The sequence below is a fragment of the Gobio gobio genome (assembly GCF_949357685.1).
Source record: "Gobio gobio genome assembly, chromosome: 2".
Taxonomy (NCBI): Eukaryota; Metazoa; Chordata; class Actinopteri; order Cypriniformes; family Gobionidae; genus Gobio; species Gobio gobio.
In genome coordinates this window covers 7,322,640-7,349,054 of record NC_137098.1, presented here as the reverse complement: position 1 = coordinate 7,349,054, position 26,415 = coordinate 7,322,640, and the positions used below count along the sequence as shown (strand labels likewise).

Here is a 26,415-nt window from a genome sequence, read left to right as displayed (position 1 = left end):
TTCTGTTATTTGTGAGAAAACGCTTCCCTACCAAACACAGAATTTTCCGTTATTTGTGAGAAAACGCTTCCCTACCAAACACAGAATTTTCTGTTATTTGTGAGAAAACGCTTCCCTGCCAAACACAGAATTTTCTGTTATTTGTGAGAAAACGCTTCCCCACCAAACACAGAATTTTCTGTTATTTGTGAAAAAATGCTTCCCTACCAAACACAGAATTTTCCGTTATTTGTGAGAAAACGCTTCCCTGCCAAACACAGAATTTTCTGTTATTTGTGAGAAAACGCTTCCCCACCAAACACAGAATTTTCTGTTATTTGTGAGAAAACGCTTCCCTACCAAACACAGAATTTTCCGTTATTTGTGAGAAAACGCTTCCCTACCAAACACAGAATTTTCTGTTATTTGTGAGAAAACGCTTCCCTGCCAAACACAGAATTTTCTGTTATTTGTGAGAAAACGCTTCCCCACCAAACACAGAATTTTCCGTTATTTGTGAAAAAATGCTTCCCTGCCAAACACAGAATTTTCTGTTATTTGTGAGAAAACGCTTCCCTACCAAACACAGAATTTTCTGTTATTTGTGAGAAAACGCTTCCCTACCAAACACAGAATTTTCCGTTATTTGTGAAAAAATGCTTCCCTGCCAAACACAGAATTTTCTGTTATTTGTGAGAAAACGCTTCCCTACCAAACACAGAATTTTCTGTTATTTGTGAGAAAACGCTTCCCTGCCAAACACAGAATTTTCCGTTATTTGTGAGAAAACGCTTCCCTGCCAAACACAGAATTTTCTGTTATTTGTGAGAAAACGCTTCCCTGCCAAACACAGAATTTTCTGTTATTTGTGAGAAAACGCTTCCCTACCAAACACAGAATTTTCCGTTATTTGTGAGAAAACGCTTCCCTACCAAACACAGAATTTTCTGTTATTTGTGAGAAAACGCTTCCCTGCCAAACACAGAATTTTCTGTTATTTGTGAGAAAACGCTTCCCTGCCAAACACAGAATTTTCTGTTATTTGTGAGAAAACGCTTCCCTGCCAAACACAGAATTTTCTGTTATTTGTGAGAAAACGCTTCCCTACCAAACACAGAATTTTCCGTTATTTGTGAGAAAACGCTTCCCTACCAAACACAGAATTTTCTGTTATTTGTGAGAAAACGCTTCCCTGCCAAACACAGAATTTTCTGTTATTTGTGAGAAAACGCTTCCCCACCAAACACAGAATTTTCTGTTATTTGTGAGAAAACGCTTCCCTGCCAAACACAGAATCTTCCGTTATTTGTGAGAAAACGCTTCCCTGCCAAACACAGAATTTTCTGTTATTTGTGAGAAAACGCTTCCCTACCAAACACAGAATTTTCTGTTATTTGTGAGAAAACGCTTCCCTACCAAACACAGAATTTTCCGTTATTTGTGAGAAAACGCTTCCCTGCCAAACACAGAATTTTCTGTTATTTGTGAGAAAACGCTTCCCTGCCAAACACAGAATTTTCCGTTATTTGTGAGAAAACGCTTCCCTGTCAAACACAGAATCTTCCGTTATTTGTGAGAAAACGCTTCCCTACCAAACACAGAATTTTCCGTTATTTGTGAGAAAACGCTTCCCTGTCAAACACAGAATTTTCCGTTATTTGTGAGAAAACGCTTCCCTGCCAAACACAGAATTTTCTGTTATTTGTGAGAAAACGCTTCCCTGCCAAACACAGAATTTTCCGTTATTTGTGAGAAAACGCTTCCCTGCCAAACACAGAATCTTCCGTTATTTGTGAGAAAACGCTTCCCTGCCAAACACAGAATTTTCTGTTATTTGTGAGAAAACGCTTCCCTGCCAAACACAGAATTTTCTGTTATTTGTGAGAAAACGCTTCCCTGCCAAACACAGAATCTTCCGTTATTTGTGAGAAAACGCTTCCCTGCCAAACTCAGAATTTTCCGTGTTTCTGTGTTTTCACTGTTATACTCTAGGGGGCGCTATATTTTTACGCATCTTCTGAATGAGTACAGATTCTCCAGATCAAAACACAGGCGAGGAAGACGCAAAAAAAACAAACGATCGTATGTAAGCAGATGCATATGTAAAATAACATGATCATCCACATTAAACAGCATATAAATCAAAACTATCTAATGTTACTAACTGAAATGTGACCCAGGACGAGCTATAGGACTGTGAAGCATTATGGGTGTTGATGGACTCCATCTACTCAATCTGTGTTTGAACATCGCTCTGAATCTGATCTGGATGTAGTCTTTGACAAAAACGTGATTTTCTTAGATTTTTGCTCAAAATTTAGCTTTTTTATGAAAGTGTTGATAAAAATGGAATGCATGAAGCTAGAATAAAACGTCCTTTTTTGTTTAAAAAAAGAGGATCTGCTCTTTCTTTTGATATATTGCATGATCAGATATTCATACAACAAAATAGTCTATGGGCCATTACATTTTTGTGAAAATTGTCAAAAACCCTGGCGGTGGCTGGCAATTTTTTTTAAAAACACTGGCAGAGAAAGAGTTAATAACGAAAAGAGCAGCAGGAACATTCTTCAAAATATCTTTTGTGGTCAAACGGGTTTATAATGACAGAATTTTCATTTGGGGGTTCACTGTCCCTTTAAAGCATTATATAAGGCATATATATCCTCAAAATGTTGAATTAATTGCAGTGCTATGAGAATGCTCTTCCTCTGTGTGTACCAACCATACAGGATGTACGTTCCCATGGGCTTGAGCAAAGTTAGGCCTTTTCCTGTGTTCTCTCCACACAAACTGTCCAGTACAATATCTACTCCCTCTGGAGATATCCTGCAGGAGAAAAAAAAACATCATTAACCATATTTTTGTTCTGGTAAAGTTACTTAAATGAGGCCCTAAAACATTTCGGAACCATAAAAATATCAAACATCCGTAATGTTTTCAGTATCACAGCTGATAAGTAATGAGAGGCATGGGCTCTAATGCATTCCTGTCTTCATGGTGCTTGGACCGCCTACAAGGCTTAACCAGTAGGAGGTCTTGTGATGCCCGGGGTCCTGCCTATTGTGGAAGAGAGACCGACCTGAGACCAATTTAATTTTGCTTTGCCCCTGATCCTGAGAAGAATGTGGAAGCACAGAGATGAAAAGAGTCCTAATCTCCTCTCTCATACTCAGTTTACGTGAATTTGTATGAGCATAAACGTGTTAGAATAACGGTTACACTTTATTTCAGAGAACGTGTACCTACAGTGTAGTTATCCAAAAAAAGTACTGGTAATGGTAACTACATGGGTTAAGGTTGGGTTCAGAGTTAGTACCTAGTGTTATTACACAGTTATTGCAATAATAAGTATATAGTGTGTACATGGGGAACAGGACTGTAAAATAAAATACTACCAGAATAACACTAACACAAAGTACCAAGTACTACCATCGTTTTCTGGAGATGAACCATTGTTTTACAATGTGGCCAGATGAGAACTGACCCCCTGACTAAACCTGGTTCCTCCCAATGTTTTTTGTTCTCCACTATTGTCACTTCATGGAGTTTGGGTTCCATGCCACTGTCGCCTTTGGCTTGCTTAGTTGGGGTTTAAAATACACTTAATATTCAGTAACAGGGCTTGACATTAACTTTTTTGCTCACCAGCTACTGTGACCAGTGGTCACTAGCCACTCAGCATTTTCTCAGGCCACAATTTTGACATCCATACCAAGGGGAAAAACTGCCATATAGATATTTTTATATTATCTCATAATTTGGCAGCAGGAATATTAGGCTGCTGACACTTTAAGAACTGACGCATGGATCCATTATACTGGTGCACATGCGTTTTCTTTCTCAACTGTTTACATTCACTAAAAACAGAACTGACTGTGTTCACGTGAATACTCGCCAAGACCGGCATTTTGACATTATTTCGTGTGTATTTGACTGTTTAAGTGCAATAAGTTCCTGATAAACAACTGCTAAAAAAATCCCTAAGAAACATAGGAGAAGCCACCATATATAATCATTTTCATATATAATCAATTATTTGTGTCTCAGAGAAACTTGTGCGTCTCAATGAACGTGTTGTCATGCTTTCAGAGGCATATGCTGCGGTAAATGCGTTTCCATCGTAGTTTATGCGCATGTTTTCGTATCGGATAGAAAATGTATCCGGCTCAAACGAGCACATAAGTTTTTTATGCGCATTTTTTAGAATTTATGTGCGTTTCCATTCAGCATTTTTTGATGCAATATCCCAAAATGCGCATAAAAATAGGTGGATGGAAACATAGCTATTGTCCGTGTAACCCATGCTTTTAAACATGGAACTAAACCGCCAACTAACCATCTTAATGAGAGTCATTGAGTTATTCATTCAAACGATTCCTTCAAACAGCTGATTCATTCAAGAATGAGGCAGCTGTTTATGAATGGGTCATTGAATCGTTGACTCAACCGATTCGTTCAAACAGCTGATTCATTCAAGACTGAGGCAGTTGTTAATGAATGGGTCATTGAATAGTTGACTCAACCGATTCATTTCATTCAAACAGCTGATTCATTCAAGATTGAGGCAGTTGTTTATGAATGGGTCATTGAATCGTTGACTCAACCAATTCATTCAAACAGCTGATTCATTCAAGACTGAGGCAGTTGTTTATGAATGGGTCACTGAATCATTGACTCAACCGATTCGTTCAAACAGCTGATTCATTCAAGACTGAGGCAGTTGTTTATGAATGGGTCATTGAATCGTTGACTCAACCGATTCATTCAAACAGCTGATTCATTCAAGATTGAGGCAGTTGTTTATGAATGGGTCATTGAATCGTTGACTCAACCGATTCGTTCAAACAGCTGATTCATTCAAGACTGAGGCAGTTGTTTATGAATGGGTCACTGAATCATTGACTCAACCGATTCGTTCAAACAGCTGATTCATTCAAGACTGAGGCAGTTGTTTATTAATGGGTCATTGAATCGTTGACTCAACCGATTCGTTCTAAGTGCTGAAACATTTAGTAATGAAAATGCGGTTGGGTGTTGCTGTGAGATGCGCTACGGTTCTGCTGTGATCTTTGATTGGAACAATTTTCGCTAATGAAACAGAACGTAAACAGTGAATATTACATCTAAAATGTAAGTGACTTAATATGAACTACTTGTTTATTGAACTGTTGTATGGAATCAGTGTCACATTTCAATCATAATGGTATTCAGGAAAACTTGGTCGTGTGATGTTGCTTAACTGTATCATTTGTTATAAATATAAAAATTCCCATTTTTATTGCAGTCTGTTAAATTAGTTTATTTGTGTGTGTAACCTTGTTACCGTCAGTGCATTATACATTATATAATATATTATTATATCAATCGTCACTTACACTGAGGGGCAGATTTACTAAAAAGGGCAAATTAGCGTGAGAGCGCAATTCCAAAAAAAGTGCAAATGGGAGTGGAAAGTTCTCGCGTAATCTACTGACGACGAGCAAATTAAAGAACACAGATGAAGCCGGGTCATTTCCATAATGACCAACACAATCTACCAAGAGCAGCGCCAGTGCAAATTAGCTTTTTTTGGGTGGTAAATAATGGCGCAAACACCTGTAAATTGATGAGCGTAAACCTTAGTAAATCACCTTTTGTGATTCATTTAAATACTCTCCTCTCATAAATACTGCGTCTGAAAGAGAAACTCCTACAAATGCATATGCAATAAGATCAGCCGCAAAAATAACCCCGTCCACGCCCTTTCAACGCTAATTTAGTGTTTTAGTGTCTTTAGTAAATCCTGACAGTACTTTTTAACGCCAAAAGAGGGTGTTAGTAAATCTGGCTCTAATCTTGCCTTTTGGTGATTCCTCAGTTTTAGTTTTTTTTTACTGACGTTTTAATCAGGATACTTATCTGGTTGCGCAAGTAAAATTCTCTTTCACTTGCCCCTTCAAGCCCTGTAAAGGTAACTACGCATTTTAGAACTACCATGGTATTTTTTACCACTACCCTACCATGGTCTTGCTACAATACTTTTTGTTGTAGGGGAAACCAATACAAATGGACAAAAGATGCTTTACAAATGAGATTTCCACCACAGAAATGGTTAGGCGGTTATAAATAAGGTTTCCTCAAATGTGTTGCGGTTAGCTCTGAATGAGTCAGTTGCTGCACATTTTCTGGCTTTGTGTGGTTGATCAGAAGGACGTACTGGTGCCCCTCCCCATAATACAACACACCACTTTCCCATCTGCTGGGTGTTGCCATGGGGACTGGAGCCACGCAGGTCTAGAGGAGGTACTGGTGACGTCTGCTTTCTCAGACTTGCACTGGCCTCCCAGTATGACTCATTTATTTTATATTCTCACCATCTAACTGTTTCTTTTTTGCCCCTTCATCTCATCTACATAATGACATCAACCGCATTTGTGCTTACTTCTTAACTTCTGGAACGTAGTCAAGGTTTCTGTCAAAGAGATGAGTGACTGAATGCTTTATGGCTTCGTGTTTGAAGGGCGAGGCGGTCCCAAACACAGTGACGTTGGGGACGGTGGAACAAAGTTGAGCGACTGCTTGACCCTAATGTGGAAAAAGAGGACAAACAGAACAGAATATGATTAATGGTGAATGTGTTTTTCCATTCCACTGCACTACTTTTTCATTATTTTTCAATGTAAACACACGCTAGACGGACGTTTTTAACCCTTGCGCCTCGTGTCTTTTGCAGCGTCTCGCGCATGAAGGCTGATTTATACTCAAGTTTGCTTGGGTGCGCGCTTCAAAAATGACTTTGCGTCCAGGGTTGGGAGGGTTACTTTTAAAATGTATTCCGTTAGTTACAAATTACGTCATTAAAAAGTATTCAGTAATGTAATCCAAGCACCACAATATAAAAGTAGTCTGATTGCTTTTGAGTCACATATGTAAATAAAGTCAGGTAAAAAGCAATATCAAATTAATTTTATTTAACTATGAATTTTAAATAAAAACTGAGCAATCGTGTCTTGTTTCACCAACTAGAGATTACTCAGCCCCGTATATATAGATAGTATATTAATATTATTCTACATTTTCCAGCTTATTATCCGCTAGTAACTTACATGGGTCAATGACAAATAAGAAAAATTATATTTTTTTTAAGATAAAAAATAATTTGAAGCAAAAGATGTATGGTGTTGATTTTTGGTTTTAAAGCTTTAAGACAGCATTAATTCATTATTAAAGAAGATTTCTGATTTTACCACCCAGAAAATGTCAGGTGGTGCGACCATATATTAATTTAAAATAATATACATATCCAATATACATATGATTCATTGTAAAATGCATATCACATGGTAAATTCCCTTTCCCTTTTCTATGTATTGCCCTTTTAGTCCAATTCATATAAACGGACACTTTTCTATGTGTTCAGAACATAATTTTTTTTATTATTATTTGTTTACATTATATAATGGTTTACATTTATATTTCTTACTTCATTTTGCAATTGCAGTGGGAATTGATACTTTTAAATGTAAATTTGCTGGTCGCACCACCTGACATTTTAGGTCTTTGAAACACCACAACTCAAAAAGTCAATTACATTTTTTTTTTAAACAAAAGAGTATCTTATAAAGGAAATATTGTAGATCAATTTGATATGTGACATGTATTTATTAATTATTTTTTTAGAAAAATAATTAATTTGGACCAAAAAAAAAATACATGTCATATCATTGACCCACATACAACTGCAATCATGCAAACTATGCAATTTTAAATCACAAACAAACATAACATTTTTGCCAACATGATTTCCGTGCTAGTCGTACCTGCAAATGGTTGAGTCCTTTGATAAAAAAAAGCATCTTCATAGCTGGAAGGCATGGTTTGCGCTATACAACTATGTTGTTTCCCTTTTCTTCTTTGAAAACAAAATAACTGTGAAATTTCCGGTCATGAAAGCGCTTTTGCTCCACACGACTTGGAGGTGAATCTGGTCAAGCAGGTACTTTATGAAAATAAAGGTCCATGTTTAATAAAAATGTTCACGAAATTAAATGAAAATGTTTAGTGAAATTAGAAAATATTTAATCGTTGTTTAATTTAGTACATGTACTCATATCCATACACAGATCAGGCATAAAATTATAACATCAACACTAATATTGTGTTGGTCCCCCTTTTGCTGACCCCTGAAGGTGTGCTGTGGTATCTGGCACCAATATGTTAGCAGCAGATCATTTAAGTCCTGTAAGTTGGGAGGTGGGGCCTCCATTGATCAGACTTGTTTGTTCAGCACATCCCAGAGATGCTCGATTGGATTGAGATGTGGGGAATTTGGAGGCCAAGTCAACACCTCAGGCCAAATCCCCCTGATCTCAATCTTCCATTGCTTCGTGGTCCAGTTCTGATGCTCACATGTCCACTCTTGGCGCTTTTGTCGGTGGACAGGGGTCAGCATGGACACCCTGACTGGTCAGTGGCTGTGCCGCCCCATACGCAACAAACTGAGATGCTCTGTGTTTTCTGACAGCTTTCTATCAGAACCAGCATTAACTTCTTGAGCAATTTGAGCTCCAGTAGCTCGTCTGTTTGATCGGACCACACGGGCCAGCCTTCGCTCCCCACATGCATCAATGAGCCTTGGCCACCCATGACCCTGTCGTTGGTTCTCCACTGTTCCTTCCCTGGATCACTTTTGATAGAGACTGACCACTGTAGACCGGGAACATCCCACAAGAGCTGCAGTTTTGGAGATGCTCGGACCCAGTTGTCTAGCCATCACAATTTGGCCCTTGTCAAACTCGCTCAAATCTTTACGCTTGCCCATTTTTCCTGTTTCTAACATATCAACAAAACGTTCACTTGCTGCCTAAATATATCCCACCGACTGACAGGCGCTGAAGAGATAATCAGTGTTATTCACTTCACTTGATCACCGGTCATAATGTTACGTCTGATCAGTGTATATTTTTTTCTAATGTCACAAGTAATAATCTCAAGGTTTACTGGGTTTTACACGATTCTATTGTAGCGTGGTTTTAGTGAAGTGTAATAAAACAAACATTGGCTGAATCCAAAATCGCCCCTAAACCCTAATTCCCTATTCCCTACTTTAGTCCACTAATATAGTTCACTTGAAGGAGTGAATGAAAACGAGTGAGTGAAGTCAGACAGCCATTGAGTGTACATCAGCTGTACACTCGCTATTGCGGTGCAATGTGGGATTGAATGAGTGCACTATGGTTTCGACACCACTACAAATGGCTGTCTCCTCAAATAATGCCCTATTTGAGGGAATAGGGGGCGATTTCGGATTCAGCCATTGTCACATGTGTAACTTCTTCTCACCGTTGATTCATGATGGCTTAGAGGACAATTACTCAGAGTCGTTTCAAAGAATAGTACAACGGCAAGCGCTCCAAGTATAAACACCTCGTCCTTTTGGGGAGGTGTGCATGCACAGCGGAAGTATAAATAGGCTTGACACGGCATTCAAAAAACAGTGCTCAAGTTAAAAGAAGTTCAGATGTCTAGAGAGGTGTTTTACTTTAGAGAGAAAGTTAAACTTTTAACTTCCACATTTTTAGAACGCCCATGTCATGCACGAAACGCTGCAAAAGACGCAAGTGAAACGGTTAAAGAAGTCAGTCTAGTGCGTGTTTACATAGAAAGACCATGAAAAAGTAGCGGAAAAACACATTCTGTTTGAACGGCCCTTTAGGGTGTTTTCACACTTGTAGTTTGGTTCTCTTGTTTCCTTTGGTCTGGACCAAAAAAGAAAAGATACATTTAGTCCTGGTTCACTTAGCGTCCACACTGTCATTTTTAACTCCAAACATAAAGATAAAAAACAAGAAAATGGATTTTATTATGTATATTTTCGACAGAACTTACCGAACATCCTAAACAATGCTGTGTGCTGGGCTAAATGCATGTCCATATGATGACCAGCTGAGAACACATAAAGAGATTATAAAATGTGTAAAGGAGTCAAAACAGTGGCAGGAATCCCTCTGTCACACACACAAACGAAGATCTGCTGCGAGAAGACGCGGTTCTGATGCCTGTACTGAACTGTGATGGGCAACATCACGACTATGAGGAGAAAAACAGATGTGCTTGAGCATTCAGTCCTTTTTAGGGTCGCATCTGGTAACATCACATCCTGTTTTTGGTTCGTGTTGAATTCATATTTTAGTCGAACCACACCAGAGTTGGTTTGGAGGCTCTTGTTTTAGGGCGTTTTCACTCCTGAAAGTCCGCACCAAGGTCCGAACCGAAGTTCATGTTTTGATACATTTTATACATTCGGTTAGTTTTGGTTTGGTTTCACATTGCAATTATGCGAGCGCACTAAAGAACTTTACATGATATACTTGTGTCTTGTCATCATCTATGTGGGCGGCATCTGGACTTTGATTGGTTTGTAAACGGACGTGCGTCTGACGTCAGCGTCTTTGACAAGAATGAATGAACGGACGCATATCGTTGCCACTATTGAACAGTGCGCATTGCTGGACTATTTTCTTTTCGTTACGTTTAAAAGTGGACATTTCAAGCTTTATATACACATATTTCTCATTTTTGTGAGACAAGTAGCTGCTGAGTTTCGGTTTATTTGAGACGCTCCAGTTCATGTGCAAAGCATGTGATCGCTCCCGCGATTATTGTCTGCTATAGACTATTTGCTTCTTATTTATTAAATCCAGGCAATTATCTGATTAAACGTTGATTAAAATTAAGATACAATTTAAACAAAATGAAATTCACATTAAAGAAAGGCTTTCTAAGCAAAATCATTCAAAATTTCTTTCAAAATAATTTCTGACCTTCTGTCGTCAGACATATTGCGCATCTTTTCAATTTTCATAATCAATGTAGCCTAGATGAAATTTAGAAATAACATTATAATATTTAAACATAAACAGGAACTTCCTGTAATGGTCTGAAAGTCCGAACCATACAGAAAATGCTTTCACACTAAAAACTAACCAAACCTTTGTTCAGTTTGATCCAGACTGAGACTACCTCTTTTCGTCGGACCAAATTTTGTCTGTTTGGTCCGGACCGTGGTACAGGGGAGGTTTCACACCTGTAATTTTGACTTGGACCAAACTAAAAAGTCCGAAAATCCGGATCAAACAAGGTAACACTTTCCGACGAAAAGAGGTAGTCTCGGTCTGGATCGAAATGAACAAAGGTTCGGTTCGTTTTTAGTGTGAAAGCATTTTCTGTATGGTTCGGACTTTCATCTAGGCTACATTGATTCTGAAAATTGAAAAGATGCGCAATATGTTTGACGACAGAAGGTCAGAAATGATTTTGAAAGAAATTTTGTATAATTTTGCTTAACAAGCCTTTCTTTATTGTGAATTTCGTTTTGAAATTGTTAATTTTAATCAACGTTTAATCAGTTAATTGACTGGATTTAATAAATAAGAAGCAAATAGTCTATAGCAGACAATAATCGCGGGAGCGATCACATGCTTTGCACATGAACTGGAGCGTCTCAAATAAACCGAAACTCAGCAGCTACTTGTCTCACAAACATGAGAAATATGTGTATATAAAGCTTGAAATGTCCACTTTTAAACGTAATGGAAAAAAATAGTCCAGCAATGCGCACTGTTCACTAGTGGCAACGATATGCGTCCGTTCATTCATTCTTGTCAAAGACGCTGACGTCAGACGCACGTCCGTTTACAAACCAATCAAAGTCCAGATTCAGCTCACATAGATGATGACGACGGGACACAAGTGTGTCATGTAAAGTTCTTTAGTACGCTCGCATAATTGCAACGTGAAACCAAACCAAAACTAACCGAATGTATAAAATGTTTCAAAACATGAACTTCGGTTCGGACCTTGGTGCGGACTTTCAGGAGTGAAAACGGCCTTTGTTAGTTATTTGATACTAAAAACGGGGGATGTGACGTAATGATTGACAGCTGAGATTGACGGCTTCTCTGAGTGAAGTTGTCACTGAGGCACTAATGGACTTTTTTCAGGATTTTTGGGAGGAGATTGGAGCTTTAGCTTTATTTTCTAAATTTCTATAACTACGAAAAAGCTTCAACTCTGGTCAGCGGATGTCAGTGAAGTCGCATCGTCCATATTTTTTTACGTTCTATGGTTCGGACCAAAGCAATCAGTGTGGTGTGAAAATGAACCAAAAAAGCTGAAAAATTCTACAATGTATAATTTTTTGCCCTTGGTTCGGACCAAATGAACCAAACTAGAGATGTGTAAGCACCCTTATTCTAATGAACCGCACTAACAGAGCAATCGCACCAGGGTTCGTTTTAATCGTAAAAACACACCTTTAAATTAATGATCATATTCCACCATATAATAAAGCTGTAAATTTCCATTTGTTTAAAGGCCCGTTCACATTAAAGAATAGCAGAGTCCACACCACAACTATAACGGCATGAGAAACGATATCGTTGGAATTACTTTTCCAGACGATGAACGATAAAAACAAAGACAGCCAATCAGAATCCATCCTGCTTTAAAGAGCTCGAGCATTTAAAGCGGCAGACGACAACACAGAACGATATCGTCACTGGTGTGGACGCTAATATGGTTAACGTTATCGTCCTTGGCGTGAATGCGCCTTAACCTGGAAAGCTAAACAGCAATATGGGCTCAGATATGTTTGTGTCCAAAATTCCAATTTTTGTATAAGCTATGATAAATATCAATATCTGCTACTTCAAAGTTTCTTTACTAGTCCTATCGCTCAAAGCAACAGACTTACCACCCCACCTCCTGCTGAGTGAACTAATACAGACATCCCCTCCTGGAGATTGGCCACTTCAAACAGCATCATGTAGGCAGTCACAAAGTTCATAGAGAAGGCAGCCGCCTCTGGGAAAGTCATGTCGTCTGGGATCTTATACACGAAATCCAACGGTGTGCAAACCACCTCTGCCCAAGCATTGTAATTTACAAAGGCCATCACTCTGTCACCAATCTGAAAGAAGAAGAAGAAGAAGAAAAAACACGCTGTTAAACTCCATTACTATTCACAGTTTCAGACTGAATGAGCTGATGTTAAAAGCCTGTAATGCCAGGGCTTATTCTTTTCCAGTTCGAACAATGAATTATATTTTCATGCAAGGTAAAAACTCTTTCTCACCACACGAAGAGCGATACATTAATAAAGATCAGTTAATAAAGATTCTGTTAATACTGCCCATCATCGTCTGAAATTCCTGAATCAGTGCACAACCAACATTTCTGCACATACCTCAAAGCCTTGGGTGTTTTCTCCTACATTCTCTACGATCCCAGAACACTCAAATCCAGGCACAAGAGGTGTTTTTGGAGGATTATCAATGTTTCCTTGTCGTACCATTAGATCAAGAAAGTTCAGTCCACTGTAAAATTAGACAATTGAGATAATGTAATATTTCATTCTAGTTCAATTCATCATAAATACAATATCAGAAAGTGTGCTGAAATGCCCCTATTTTATCAAATTCCCTTTAAATAAATAAACACACACACACACACACACACACACACATATATAGTTATAGTTATAAGAAAATGTTTGTGAACCCCTTGCAGAATCTGTGAAAATGTGAATAGTTTTAACAAAATAAGAGAGATCAATCAAAAATGCATGTTATTTTTATGTAGTACTGTCCTGAATAAGACATTTGACATTAAAAAATATTTACATACAGACAAAAAAATGGCTACATTTATAAAAATGACCCTGTTCAAACCCTTGATTCTCAGTGCTGTGTGTCGTTCCCTGATGATCCACGGCTGTGTGTGTGTTTTGTGATGTTGTTCTTGAGTCTCTTGTTTGTCCTGAGCAGTTAAACTGACCAATGTTCTTCAGAAAAATCCTCAGGTTTCCAGCATCTCACCGGGGGGGCGAAAACTTTTGAACAGGATGTAATATTGTTTAAATATCCTCTCATTTTTTCATTTAGTACTGCCCTTTAGAAGCAACAGAAGATATGTACATGTTTCCCGGAAGACCAATTAAGAACAATTTACCTTGATCTTCAAATGCAAAAGTTTTCACCCCCCGGCTCTTAATGCATCGTGTTTCCTTCTGGAGCGTCTGTGAATGTTTGAGCCTTTTTTAATAGTTCAATACTCAATCGTCCTCAGTGTGAAAAGATGGATCTCAAAATCATACAGTCACTGCTGGAGAGGGTTCAAATATGCAAAAGATGCTGGAAAACTGAAGAATGTGCAGGACCTGGAGGATTTTTCTGAAGAACGTTGGTTAGTTTAACTGCTCAGGACAAACGAGACTCAAGAACAACATCACAAAACACACACACACACACACACACACACACACACAGCCGTGGATCATCACGGAACGACACACAGCACTGAGAATCAAGGGTTTGTAAACTTTTGTCATTTGGTCATTTTTTATAAATTCAGCTTTTTTTTGTCTTGTGGACTATATGTAAACATCTTTTATGTCCAATATTTTATTCAGGACAGTACTAAATAAAAAAAAAAAACATTTTCTATGAGCCGTCTTATTTTGTTAAAATTATTAACATTTTCACAGATTCTGTAAGGGGTTCACATACTCTCTCTCTCTCTCTCTCTCTTTCTCTCTCTCTCTCTCTCTCTCTCTCTCTCTCTCTCTCTCTTTCTCTCTCTCTCTCTCTCTCTCTCTCTCTCTCTCTCTCTCTCTCTATATATATATATATATATATATATATATATATATATATATATATATATGTATATATATGTATATATACAGTACCAGTCAAAGGTTTGGAAACATTAAGATTTTTTTATGTTTTTGAAAGAAGTCTCTTCTGCTCAACAAGGCTGCATTTTTTTTTGTGATAAAAATACAGTAAAAACAGTAATCTTGTGAAATATTATATTCATGTGATCAAAGCTGAATTTTCAGCATCATTACTCCAGTCTGCAGTGTCACATGATCCTTCAGAAATCATTCTGATATGAGGATATTATAATTTGCTGCTATCTTATTACTATTAATGTTTAACACAGTTGTGTTAAACATTAATTATACTTTTATTCAGCAAGGACGCATTTATCAGCACAGACATTGATTAAAAGTGACAATAAAGACATTTATATTGTTACAACAGATTTCTATTTCAAGTAAATGCTGTTCTTTTTACCTTTTAGTCATCAAATAATTCAGACAAAAATGTATCACGGTTTCCACAAACATATTAAGCATGTAAAAATGTGTTTCATCATTAATAAACATAAGGACCATTATTAATAAATGAGCACCAATAATAATTGATAATAATTAAGCAGCAAATCCGAATGATTTCTGAAGGATCATGTGACTCTAAAGACTGGAGTAATGATGCTGAAAATTCAGCTTTGATCACAGAAATAAATTACATTTGAAATTATATTGAAACAGAAAACAGCTCTTTAAAAGTGTAATAATAATTTACAATATTACTGACTTTTACTGTATTCTTGATCAAATAAATACAGCCTTGGTGAACAAAAGAGACTTCTTTCAAAAACAATATATATATATATATATATATATATATATATATATATATATATATATATATATATATATATATATATATATATATATATATATATATATATAATACTTAAAATTACCTTTAATAGAATTTTATAATACAATTTATGACTATTATAATAGGCTACACTAAACTTTAAATGTCCCATATAAGCCGTCAAGCACATCAAGAACCAACCAGATGAATCTGCTCGTTACAAAACTGTTAAATAATGTTTTGTTTATTATTTAATAGTAATAAACCAAAGTCAACCTTAATTTTTTTGCAATGTTTCCAGCTTTTTTTCTGTGGTTTGAAATCTATGTCAGAGGAACCAACAAATCACGTATAGCCTATACACGAATTTACTTACATCTGCGTCTCACCTCCAAAACCACCCAGATTCATATCATACACTGTTTAAAATCCTAGATGAATAACTAATATGTATTTTAGGAGAAGGCACCTGTTCTTGCTGCAACATGTTGCTGCTGTTGCCGGGCGCGCGCAGTCTCAGATGTGCCATATGTGGCATTATGATAAAGAATACATACATTAATGACTATTTAAGCAGAAATATTTACCATGCTTTCACGCGAATTTTGACTTCTCCTTCTTGAGGCTCTGGCATTGGTTTCTTGGTGACTTTGAGTTTGTTTAGACCACCAAAGCCCGTCAGAACAACAGCCCGCATTTCTTTTGGATCTACTATCGTAGAAACGGGATTCTCCGGCTCCTTCTGGTCTATCATTTGCTTGGTCTCTTCCGCAATCTCCGTGCCTTCATTTGCCATGTCTGAAGATGATAAGAACAGCCTAACGGTTTGCTGAAGCCCTGCTGGAAACTGCGCTCTCTCCTGCCGCACCATCCACTAGTGATGTCCGAATCCTTCTTTTGAACGGATCATTCGAACCGATTCACACAGCATTTGTGAATCATTGGATTGTTAATGATAACATGGGACAATGTAGGAGGCATTTTAGAGATTAGTAGTATTTAACTACTTAGGTAGGCACCAACAAAAGGTTTATACCGTAAAATGGTCTTCGGTAAACACTTTTTAAGTGGCTGAGGCGAGTCGATAGATCAGTTGTTATGTTGAACCGACTCGCTGAAACCAAATGTATGCGATTTATTTGTAAATACAATGTTAAATAAACACATCTAACTAATCATTTACGTCGATACAAAAAATTACGCAGAGGAAAATCGATTAATCAGTTTGAACCACTGAACCGAGCTGTCCGCACGAACCGACTCGCCAAATTGAATTGAATCCTTTTCATCCAAACTGGAAAGCCAGCATCATGTCACAAACGTTACCCAAATATATAACAGTAACGTAAAACTAGTAATAGCAAACGTAATGTTTGAGGGGAAGGCGGGTTCAAATAAGCACTTCAGAAAAAAAAGTATATATATTGAGGACAAGGCACCTGTATTCAATTGGTGATACAATTCAAAACACCACTTTTAACGCTTTCGGTGTTAAAACACACACAAAAATGACATCTAGTGGTGAAAATGGTTTCCGTAGAACCTACTATTACACATGGATTTGGTCATTTAAAACAGTGAATCGATTACATATTACATAATAATTGGTATACTCGTCTCTGAATACAATCAATCGTGTGCCACACAAGTTTGTCAGGGAAAAGGAAGTGACATAATTTAATAGATCAACAGACCTAATGACAGAACAGAGAAAAAAACAGATAACTTACAACCTAGTGCAATTTTACACAAACAATGAACCATGACTGAAGATTCAAACAATCCACACGCCTTATTTCTTGCACACTCTCATTTACTGGCAAAAACAATATTATTACATTCTTTTATTTTGTGCGTTTAAAGCATCTGAGAACCATAACTTGTATATCTTATTGTAACTGTACAGCTTTTATTCATAAAGATCTATAAAGTATTTCCCTGTTGCTGTGATTATTTAGTTCAAAAGCAGACAGACAGATGTATGTGACACAATATTGCAGTGAGATGGCAGACTGACGCGACGTGAGGATGACGCTGAGAAGCTCCTACTTTCTAGGAACATCAGTGAATATGCGTAGACCGTGCATGGCTTTAATCTCATCTTTAAGAGCCTGTTGAAAAACAAACCACAGATTATAATTGACACTGAATATTCTTTTAAAGTGCCCTATTATGGTATTTTAAAGGCTCCTAATTTGTAGTCTCCTACAATAGGTTTACATGCATCCAATGTAACCCCAAAAAAAAAAAACTTTAATTTCCTGATAATATAAGGTACATTTCAGCATCACCTCATTTCTCTGTGTCTGAAACAGTTAAATTAAGGATTCAGTCTCTCTAAACCCCTGCTTTCTGTGAGCTTCCTCTGCTCTGATTACTGCAGATTTTTGAGATTTTATGGCATTAGTTGACCTCTCAGGAATATTAATAGAAGTGGTATTTTATGAAGCACGTTATAGTTAAGGTTTATTTTTATATAATAGATCATTAGACTCTAACTGCAGTTAGATAACGTGAACAGCACTGCTACAACTACTATATCCAGATGCTATCGGTCATTTCAACAGTTTTTAGTCTCTCTGAGATCTTTCTGTCGAAAGCGTTTCTATGAAGTAGCCTTAAGCTTAAGACATCAATGTGTCGCCACGAGCCGCATGGTTTAATAAGGATTCGTATGTCCATGTGTTTTTACTCTCATTGCTCTCATACTCTAAAATATCCCTATTGACATGCATTATACGACTATCACACTGCAACGGTTGGAATTAAAAATCTTCATTTGTGTTCTACTGAAGAAACAAAGACACCTTGGATCCCTTGGGGGTAAGCAGATAAACATACAAATTTAGTTTTTGGGTGAACTATCCCTTTAACAAAGAAGTTAACCCTCTGCAGCGGCTCTTTGTTAAGAAAGACTACTAATGATTTAAATTTTTATATAAATTTGTGCTCTTTTGTCAATTCCAGATTAATGAGGTCTGACGTTTCGGCATGTTAACATTATAATATGACATAGCCAGCACGTCGTGGAGGCTTGTTTACGTTTTTAACCAATGATATATCAGATATTTATTTGACACCGCTTTCAGCCAATCGTTTGTTTGACCAGAGATCTTACGGCATTAGACGCTATGCTGCTGCGTCCCAATAAAGATTCCAGAGCGGCTTTTTATAGGCTGATTCAGCGCAACTCCAAAAAGGAGGACAAATGAGTGTCCGGCTTGAGGCTGCGCCGGACAGGGGGCTTAAAATCCGGACTGTCCAGCCAAAATCTGGACGTATGGCCACCCTACTTAATCCTACCCAATACCTAAACTTAACAACTACCGCACTAACTATTAAGAAGCAGTAAATAGGAGATTATTGAGGTAAAAGTCATAGTTAAAGGGTTAGTTCCCCCAAAAATGAAAATTAGCCCATGAATTACTCACTCTCAAGTCATCTTAGGTGTATATGACATTCAGAGTTATATTTTAAAAAGTCCTGGGCCCGTATTCATAAAGTTTCTAAGAGTCCTCTCAGAAAACTCCTAATTTAGCTTAAAAACTTTTACGTAGGAATCTTAGCTTAAGAGCTATTCGGGACCGATCTGAGAGCAACTCTGAGCAAGGAAAATACAAAAACTTTTATCTTATTGAAGAGGCGGGGCTGACCTGTTACTACGTATGAGACAGTCTTTTGAAGACTGTGATTGGTTGGTTGTCCAAAAAAGGGGAAAAAAGGAGCGCTTTTAAGTATAGGGTCTATTCTATATAGCCTTCACTTTGAATTTACAAGCGCAAATTGCCTATTTTACCGTTCTCACTCACTCACTCACGCACGCACACACACACACACACACACACACACACACACACACATTATATATATGTACACTGAAAAATTAAATTAAGCATAATTAATTTGTGCTCGTTTAAATATTTTAAATTTAGTTTTTTTATTTTAATTTTAAAAAATGAATTGGTTTTATGGGAATTGCATGTGTTTTTGTTTAAATTGAGATCAAATAAATTGATTGCGACCACTTACGATAACATTTTTTTGTAAATTCAACAAAACATTTTTTTTCAGTGTATATAAATCCTTTTATTATTTACCATGCTGTTAATTTCCTATAAGGTATTTGATTGGCTTAGAATTATAAACATTGTTCCGCTCTTTCCAATTACACTGATTGCTGGCATGTCTATTTAATTGGTGGTCTGAAAGTTGGATTTAATACAACAAACATGATCCCTGCACGATCTAATCTATAGCGTTTTATTAAGTCACTGTCATCCATTGTTTGCAACACATTTCTTCTCCCTCTTCGTCTTTCTGCCATTTTCTCCGCTGCTAAAGAAACTCTTAAGCCTCTTAAAAGTCCTCGTCCGTGCTCCAAACAAATTTGACCTTAAGACTTCTTTTAAGGGTTAAGATGCTTTCTGAATTACTTTTTTCTTTACTAGGATTCTTTAGTTAACTTTAAGAGTAAACGCCCACATTTCTAAGAGTTTTCTTAGAATTTTGTCACTAGGAGCTACTCTTTCCATTAAGATTCTTTATGAATACGGGCCCTGGCTCTTCCAAGCTTTATATTGGCAGTGAATTGTCTCGTCTCGTTTTCGAAGTCCATAAAAATGCATCTATCCATTAGGGCTGTAATCTCCCAGTCGATTAGTCGATTATTAGTCGTTACGTTCTGGCTCGACCAAAATTCTGATTGGTCGATTTTTTGCCGTGTTCATTTCATCAGGTGGAAAGCACAAACTGCTAATGGGGGTGTTTTCAGAGCACCAGTCAGTGCTCAGGTAACAGTCTGTCTTCAGAACACCCCCCTTTTTTTAAAACTAATTTTGGATAAGGCCCACCCACTGGAGAAGAGAGACAGATTGAAGTAACGTTAGGCTATACTTTGCTGTATATTATTTATTTAATTGTGAGAGCGTTTTCCAAGTCAGTCCTCTTCTACCATGTCAACAAAGACATCGGAAGTGTGGCAGCATTTTTTAAAAATAGAAAATGGGGAAAAAGGACGAATGCAAATTTTGCAAGCAACAGTTTGCATATCACAGCTCGACGACAAACATGTCATATAACCTAAAAACGGTAAGATAACTTGTCTGCGTTAGGTTGCCCCGTCTGTTTTGTGTAGGCTATATGAACCATATTTCAATGTTTTTTATTTGGAGCCTAATGCGCAATGCGCTGTTTGTATTAGTTTTGAGCCAATGCTTTATTTTTCAGTTATGCACTTTATTTCGTTTCTGCGCTTTATCTGGCTTCTTTAATAAATATTCCCTTTTTATTAAAGTGGACGTGCCTTTTATGTTTAAGAGTAAAAGCTTTAAGTTAATAGTCTATTCGTGTCTCAGCTGCGAAGCTGAGCTCAGCTCATGTTCGAGCTGCACAGAGCGGCTGAAATGAGTGTCTGTCAGTTATTATAATACATATGACAAAAACAATTGTCTAAATTATTTTGCATATTCCTCAAAAGTTCTTGTGATGATATCACTAGTTGACAACATAGTATTATATTTTGGGAAATCATAGGCCATGATATTGTGCAGGTGCACGTAATGCAACGCTGTCAGAGCCGACAGACTCGTGTGTCAGACTCCTTTCAGTGCAAAATAATCAGCTCAAAAACATTTAATATACTGCAAATAGCCTACTAGTTTTTTATGTTTATTTATAATTCATTTATGAAGACAACAAGGCTACCAAGTACTGCGCACAGTGCACAGCTAATTCATTTAAGTTTTTTTTTCCTAACGTCATTTTAATCGATTCTTAGTCAAAAATTTCAGGACTTCAGTCAACCAATATTTTCTTTGGTTGATTACAGCCCTACTATCCATCATATAACTGCTCCACACTAGCCTGACGTTGTCATACTCAGATTCTAGTCAGAATATGAGTGATTCTGCTCCATTGGGCTGTGATTATGAGGCTTGTTTCAACCGAACCAGGAAAGAAAATGCCTCTGCACTCAACTGGATAGACTTACAACCAATCAGAGCAACTGGGTGAACGCCGTTACATACTCCACAAGAACTAAGAAAAAAGTTCTTGCTCCCAGATAGGGCTACAACGACGTGCGTGAAATGCGTCGACGCGTCGGCGGCACATTATTTATGTTCTAGAATGGAACAGCAGATCTAGAATAATGGCAGCTTCTGCTCCCGGGCATAGTGAAAATGATAATTTATCATATAAAGCCAGACCGCGACATTCAAAAGTGTGGGAGTACTTTAAACAGAAGCCGAATAAAACTGTGCTTTGTTCGCTCTGTAACGCCGGTTTCACACTGCGCGCGGTGGCAGAGCAGAAGCTGTGCGCGTGGAGAGCGGGAGCTTTCACACTGCCAATCAGTGTTGCCAAGTCCGCGTTTTTTTCCGCGGAATTGGGCTACTTCTACACTGTTGCCGCGGGCTGTGTCTCATGTCCGCGGGTTGAAGCAAAAAAACACACATATTTAACCCCCCGAACGCGATGTTTGCAAGAGAACCTCCCCGAAACGCGATTGGGCTTGTTTTGGGCTAGTTTTGAGTAACGAATGGGTGGGTTTTGTTGTGAAAACCTGGCAACCCTTCTGCCAGTGTTCGTCTCGCGCAGCTGAACCGTAGCGCGTGTATTGCGTGTATTTTACAGTCTATGATTGCAACAGACGGTCACATTTTCCGGTGTTCACTCCGACCCCAGTACATCTCGTGCTTTTATTTATTATGGGCTGCATATATCTCCTGTTAATGCGACCCGGTTCCCCTCTGTCCCAAACACATATACATGATAACATGCTGTATATAGGTAGTTTGCACGATTAAAGTAACATTAAAGTTAAGATATGCCTCTAGCTTTAATCATTTAAATGTGTCTTTGAAGTTTGGGCAAAAACTTCTGGCAGCTTTAGTCGTTGTTTATGCACATGTATCTTCAAAATAGACAACTAGTTATACATTAAAACTATGCTGAAAGCTCCTGTATGTGAACCTTTTGCAGATAAATACAAGTGCATTTTCGTTTACTATTGACACAAATCAATAAGTAAATCATACTCAACTATAGTAAGCAACTTTTCCTAATTAGGCCTACTCTGTATACTTTTTATGATGAATATCATTATATATTATGTTTAAAAAGCTTCTTGTGTTCATATATTTTATTATATTTTCATTATAAAATGGCATACTATGTACACTACCCTTCCTAAAATACAATTAATAATGTCATCATTAATTGATTTCATGTTAAAATAATATACAAATTCACTACCCTCTTTGAAATACAATAATCAGTAAAAAAGAATTAAAAGATTAATCCGGAAAAATAATCGTTAGATTAGTCGACTAATCGAAAAAATAATCGTTAGATTAGTCGACAGAAAAAATAATCGTTAGTTGCAGCTCTACTCCCAGAACTCTCAAACCAGTGGTTTGGGAGTTCTCACAGCTTGTTCTCGAACACATCGTCTGAGCAGAACTTTTTTTCTTGTGGGTGTCCGAGAACTATTGTGTGATTGGTCAGAATTTTAAAGTGGGCGTGGTTAATGCAGAGAAACGGAAATGTTCGGCACCTGCTTTTCTCGTGAAGTATGGAATGTACTGTCCAGAACGACCTCATGTTCACCTCGAGAAAACAAACTTATTTCTTTGTTCTTGCAGAATATGTACCAAGCTTAGTGACGTATGTTGAGCAACGCATAGAACTCAACAGACGCACGCTGGAAGAAGTAGAAGAAGAAGAAGAGTGTAAACGAACTTTGCTCGTGTTGTAAAAAGAATTTAAGGACACACGGAGTACTTCCGATCATCATTTTTGAATGAAATAGTAAAGGTGACTGCATATACCAACAAGTTCTCCGTTTAGTAAACTAATTCAACCCAAGCGCTCTTTGGTGACGTGAATGATGACGTTACTGTTGATCATCTGTCCATCATTGTATAAACCCCGCCCTGACAATTTGATTGGTCCGAACAGCTCTGGTTCGAGCATAGTTGCTCCACAACAGATCAAGTCCAGACCGAACTTCCCGACCTCAAATGTTGTGGGCGTGGCTGAGTTCGGCTGGCATCCAGACTAGCTCCACACGGCTCCGGAGGGTTAATAAATTCCTTCTGAAGCGAAGTAATGCGTTTGTGTAAAAAATATCCATATTTAAAAATAAAAAGTATAATATCTAGTTTCCACCAGATCGGAAAAAAAAAACTGGTGTGCAAAGTCATCAGACGTAGCGTAAGCATTTTGAACTGCGAGAGGCGTTACACTTTTTCCATAAGCTGAATACAGAAGGCGATCGGCCAGAAGCTAGATATTTTACTTGATAAAGTTAATTATGGATATTTTTCTTACACAAACTTTATTTTTGCCTTTATTAACCCTGGAGCCGTGTGGAGCAGTTATATGATGGATAGATGCACTTTTATGGACTTCAAAAATGAGACAACAATTCACTGCCATTATAAAGCTTGGAAGAGCCAGGACTTTTTTAATTAATCGATTTGACAGCAGTAGAAAAAAACCACTACAAACTGTTTACTGCTCTATTATACTGAACCTAATTATGAACACTTAATTTAACTTACCTGGTTGACTAACTGGTGCTGTTGTACTGTTCTCTTTCCTCTAAACTCGTCAGACTCGATGTGTATTTCGTACATTGCACCACAGCCCCCTGAAATAAGGCCAAAATATATTACCTAACTGTCTAAAAACACAAGATCAGATCTGCAGTCAGGACTCACCTGATATATCCACAACCTTGAGCGCCGACGCCTGAGGAAACTTCTCCTTTAACACCTGCGCGATTCGCTCCTCTCCATCAGTCAGACTGGACGAGGACCGCGAGATTACGTTTCTACACAATGTTAAAGTCTAAAGACACAGGGAAACGGTTACAATATGACATTATGTAACAATGCAACTTAAGCTCACAAACGAATCTCTCACATAAACACTGTTGTCATCGTGACAGTATAGCAGGCAAAATATACGGGTTTAAATGAAAAAAGATAAGATTCACATATTTACGTTGTATCTGAAGGCTCTGAGAAGAGACATGTTGGTGTCAGACAGTTCCTCGATTCATCAAAGTATAATATAATACAACTATAGCCTATATTAAGCTGAAAAGGCACTTCACAAAGTCATGTCCTGTTCAATTCCAGCGCTCGTCTCCTGAATATGTCGTCATCACGTTCACGTTCACGTTCTCGTCTCTGGCGCCCCCTAGTGATCCAAAATGGTGGGGGTTCGAATCGTCCTATGGATTCGAATCTTTTAAATCGATTCCCTAAAAAGATTCACACTGGCTGTGAATCAGCCAGTACAATTCTTTTTAGGGAATCGATTTAAATCAGCGAATCAGCCAGTACGATTCTTTTTAGGGAATCGATTTAAATCAGTGAATCAGCCAGTGCGATTCTTTTTAGGGAATCGATTTAAATCAGTGAATCAGCCAGTACGATTCTTTTTAGGGAATCGATTTAAATCAGTGAATCAGCCAGTACGATTCTTTTTAGGGAATGGATTTAAAGGTGATCAGATTTCTTAGTTTGGACAGTAGTGAAGTCTTTTTACTTTCTCCTCAAGTACTTTTTTCAAGTATATGTACTTCATCATCAGTGTTTTTCTTTGGAAAACTTTTACTTCACTATATTTCAAAGCATAATGCCGTACTTTTTACCACACTACATTTCATGGCTAAAAGGGTTTTTTATTATTATTACCTTTAATACTTAATTACATAAAAATGGAGTGCTTTCTTACTTGTACTCAAGTAAAACTTTGAATTACTTTTACTTGAGTACAAGTAAGAAAGTACATTTTTAATGTAATTACAGTTTTTCTCAATTGCTTTGGCTCAATTCTCCAATGAGACTTTTTTTCTCTCATAGCAATAAGTTCAGATCTCTGAAAAATGTGTTTCTTGTTCACATCAGATTAGTTTTTCTTAATGATTTAAGCAAATTTAATATGTTTTGGCTACATTATTAACTTTTCCCAGTCAATTTTTACCTATAGTCTGAATCTACAGTAAAAAGCTCAGTGTGATCCACATTCAGAGACAAAACTCACATTATTGTATAGAACAGAAAGCAGTTGGTGTCCACAGAAAATAAAAACAATCATGAAATGTGTATATAACAAATATTTCCATGGTAAATAGACTGCATTTATATAGCGCTTTTAACAGACCCATGGCCATCCAAAGAGCTTTGCATTTTGCCTCACATTCACCCATTCATACATTTGGCAGATGCTTTTATCCAAAGCGACTTACAGTGCCCTTATTACAGGGACAATCCCCTGGAGCAACATGGAGTAAAGTGCCTTGCTCAAGAACACACTGGTGGTGACCGCTGGGATCAAACCAGCAACCTTCTGCATATCAGTTCCATGGTTTAACACACTGGACCACTGACGGCAGTGTCAGCCATGCAAGGCACCATCCAGCTCGTCTGGAGCAGCTGGGGTTAGGTGTCTTGCTCATGGACACTTCGACACTTGATCAAGTGGAACCGGGGATTGAACCACCAACCTTCTGGTTTTGAAGCATGAAATAAATGTTTTGGGTGAGTAACTACGCTCTTAAAAAATGGTGCTATATAGCACTAAAAGTGGTTCTTTGGCTCGTAATCATAGGGGAACCACTTTAAGGGCTGTATAGCAACAAATCTCGGTGCTTCAGTGGTTCTTCAGTGATTCTTTGGGATGCCTGAGGTGCTATATAGCACCGCTACCGTATACAGAACCTGTTGAGCCCCTTTAAAGGTTCTTCAGCGGTTCTTTGGGGTGGCTAAGGTGCTATATAGCAACGCTACCATATACAGAACCTGTTGAGCCCCTGTATGGTTCTTCAGTGATTCTTTGGGATGACTGAGGTGCTATATAGCACTGCTACCATATACTGAACCTGTTAGGCCCCTGTATGGTTCTTCAGCGGTTCTTTGGGATGACTGAG

The 26,415-nt window shown here is 37.7% G+C and overlaps 2 protein-coding genes across 2 annotated transcripts in view; both read right to left on the bottom strand.

Annotated features, from left to right (window-relative positions):
• Positions 1-16,365, bottom strand: part of vat1l (vesicle amine transport 1-like) — an 84,982-nt gene extending 68,617 nt beyond the window's left edge. The window contains exons 1-5 of the mRNA XM_079838062.1: positions 16,061-16,365; positions 13,208-13,337; positions 12,716-12,931; positions 6,404-6,546; positions 2,705-2,808 (exon numbers count right to left, since the gene is read on the bottom strand). Coding sequence (XP_079694188.1) covers positions 2,705-2,808; positions 6,404-6,546; positions 12,716-12,931; positions 13,208-13,337; positions 16,061-16,344 — 877 coding nt within the window. The 5' untranslated portion in view covers positions 16,345-16,365. The remainder of the gene's footprint in view (positions 1-2,704; positions 2,809-6,403; positions 6,547-12,715; positions 12,932-13,207; positions 13,338-16,060) is intronic.
• A 226-nt stretch (positions 16,366-16,591) lies between these two features.
• On the bottom strand, positions 16,592-24,646 carry bola3 (bolA family member 3). The gene is made up of 4 exons (XM_079811252.1): positions 24,483-24,646; positions 24,197-24,326; positions 24,038-24,126; positions 16,592-17,584 (listed from the first exon to the last, which is right to left on the bottom strand). The coding sequence occupies exons 1-4, from the start codon at positions 24,510-24,512 to the stop codon at positions 17,519-17,521; spliced, it is 315 nt and encodes a 104-aa protein (XP_079667378.1). The 5' UTR covers positions 24,513-24,646; the 3' UTR covers positions 16,592-17,518.
• Positions 24,647-26,415: the final 1,769 nt, after the last annotated feature.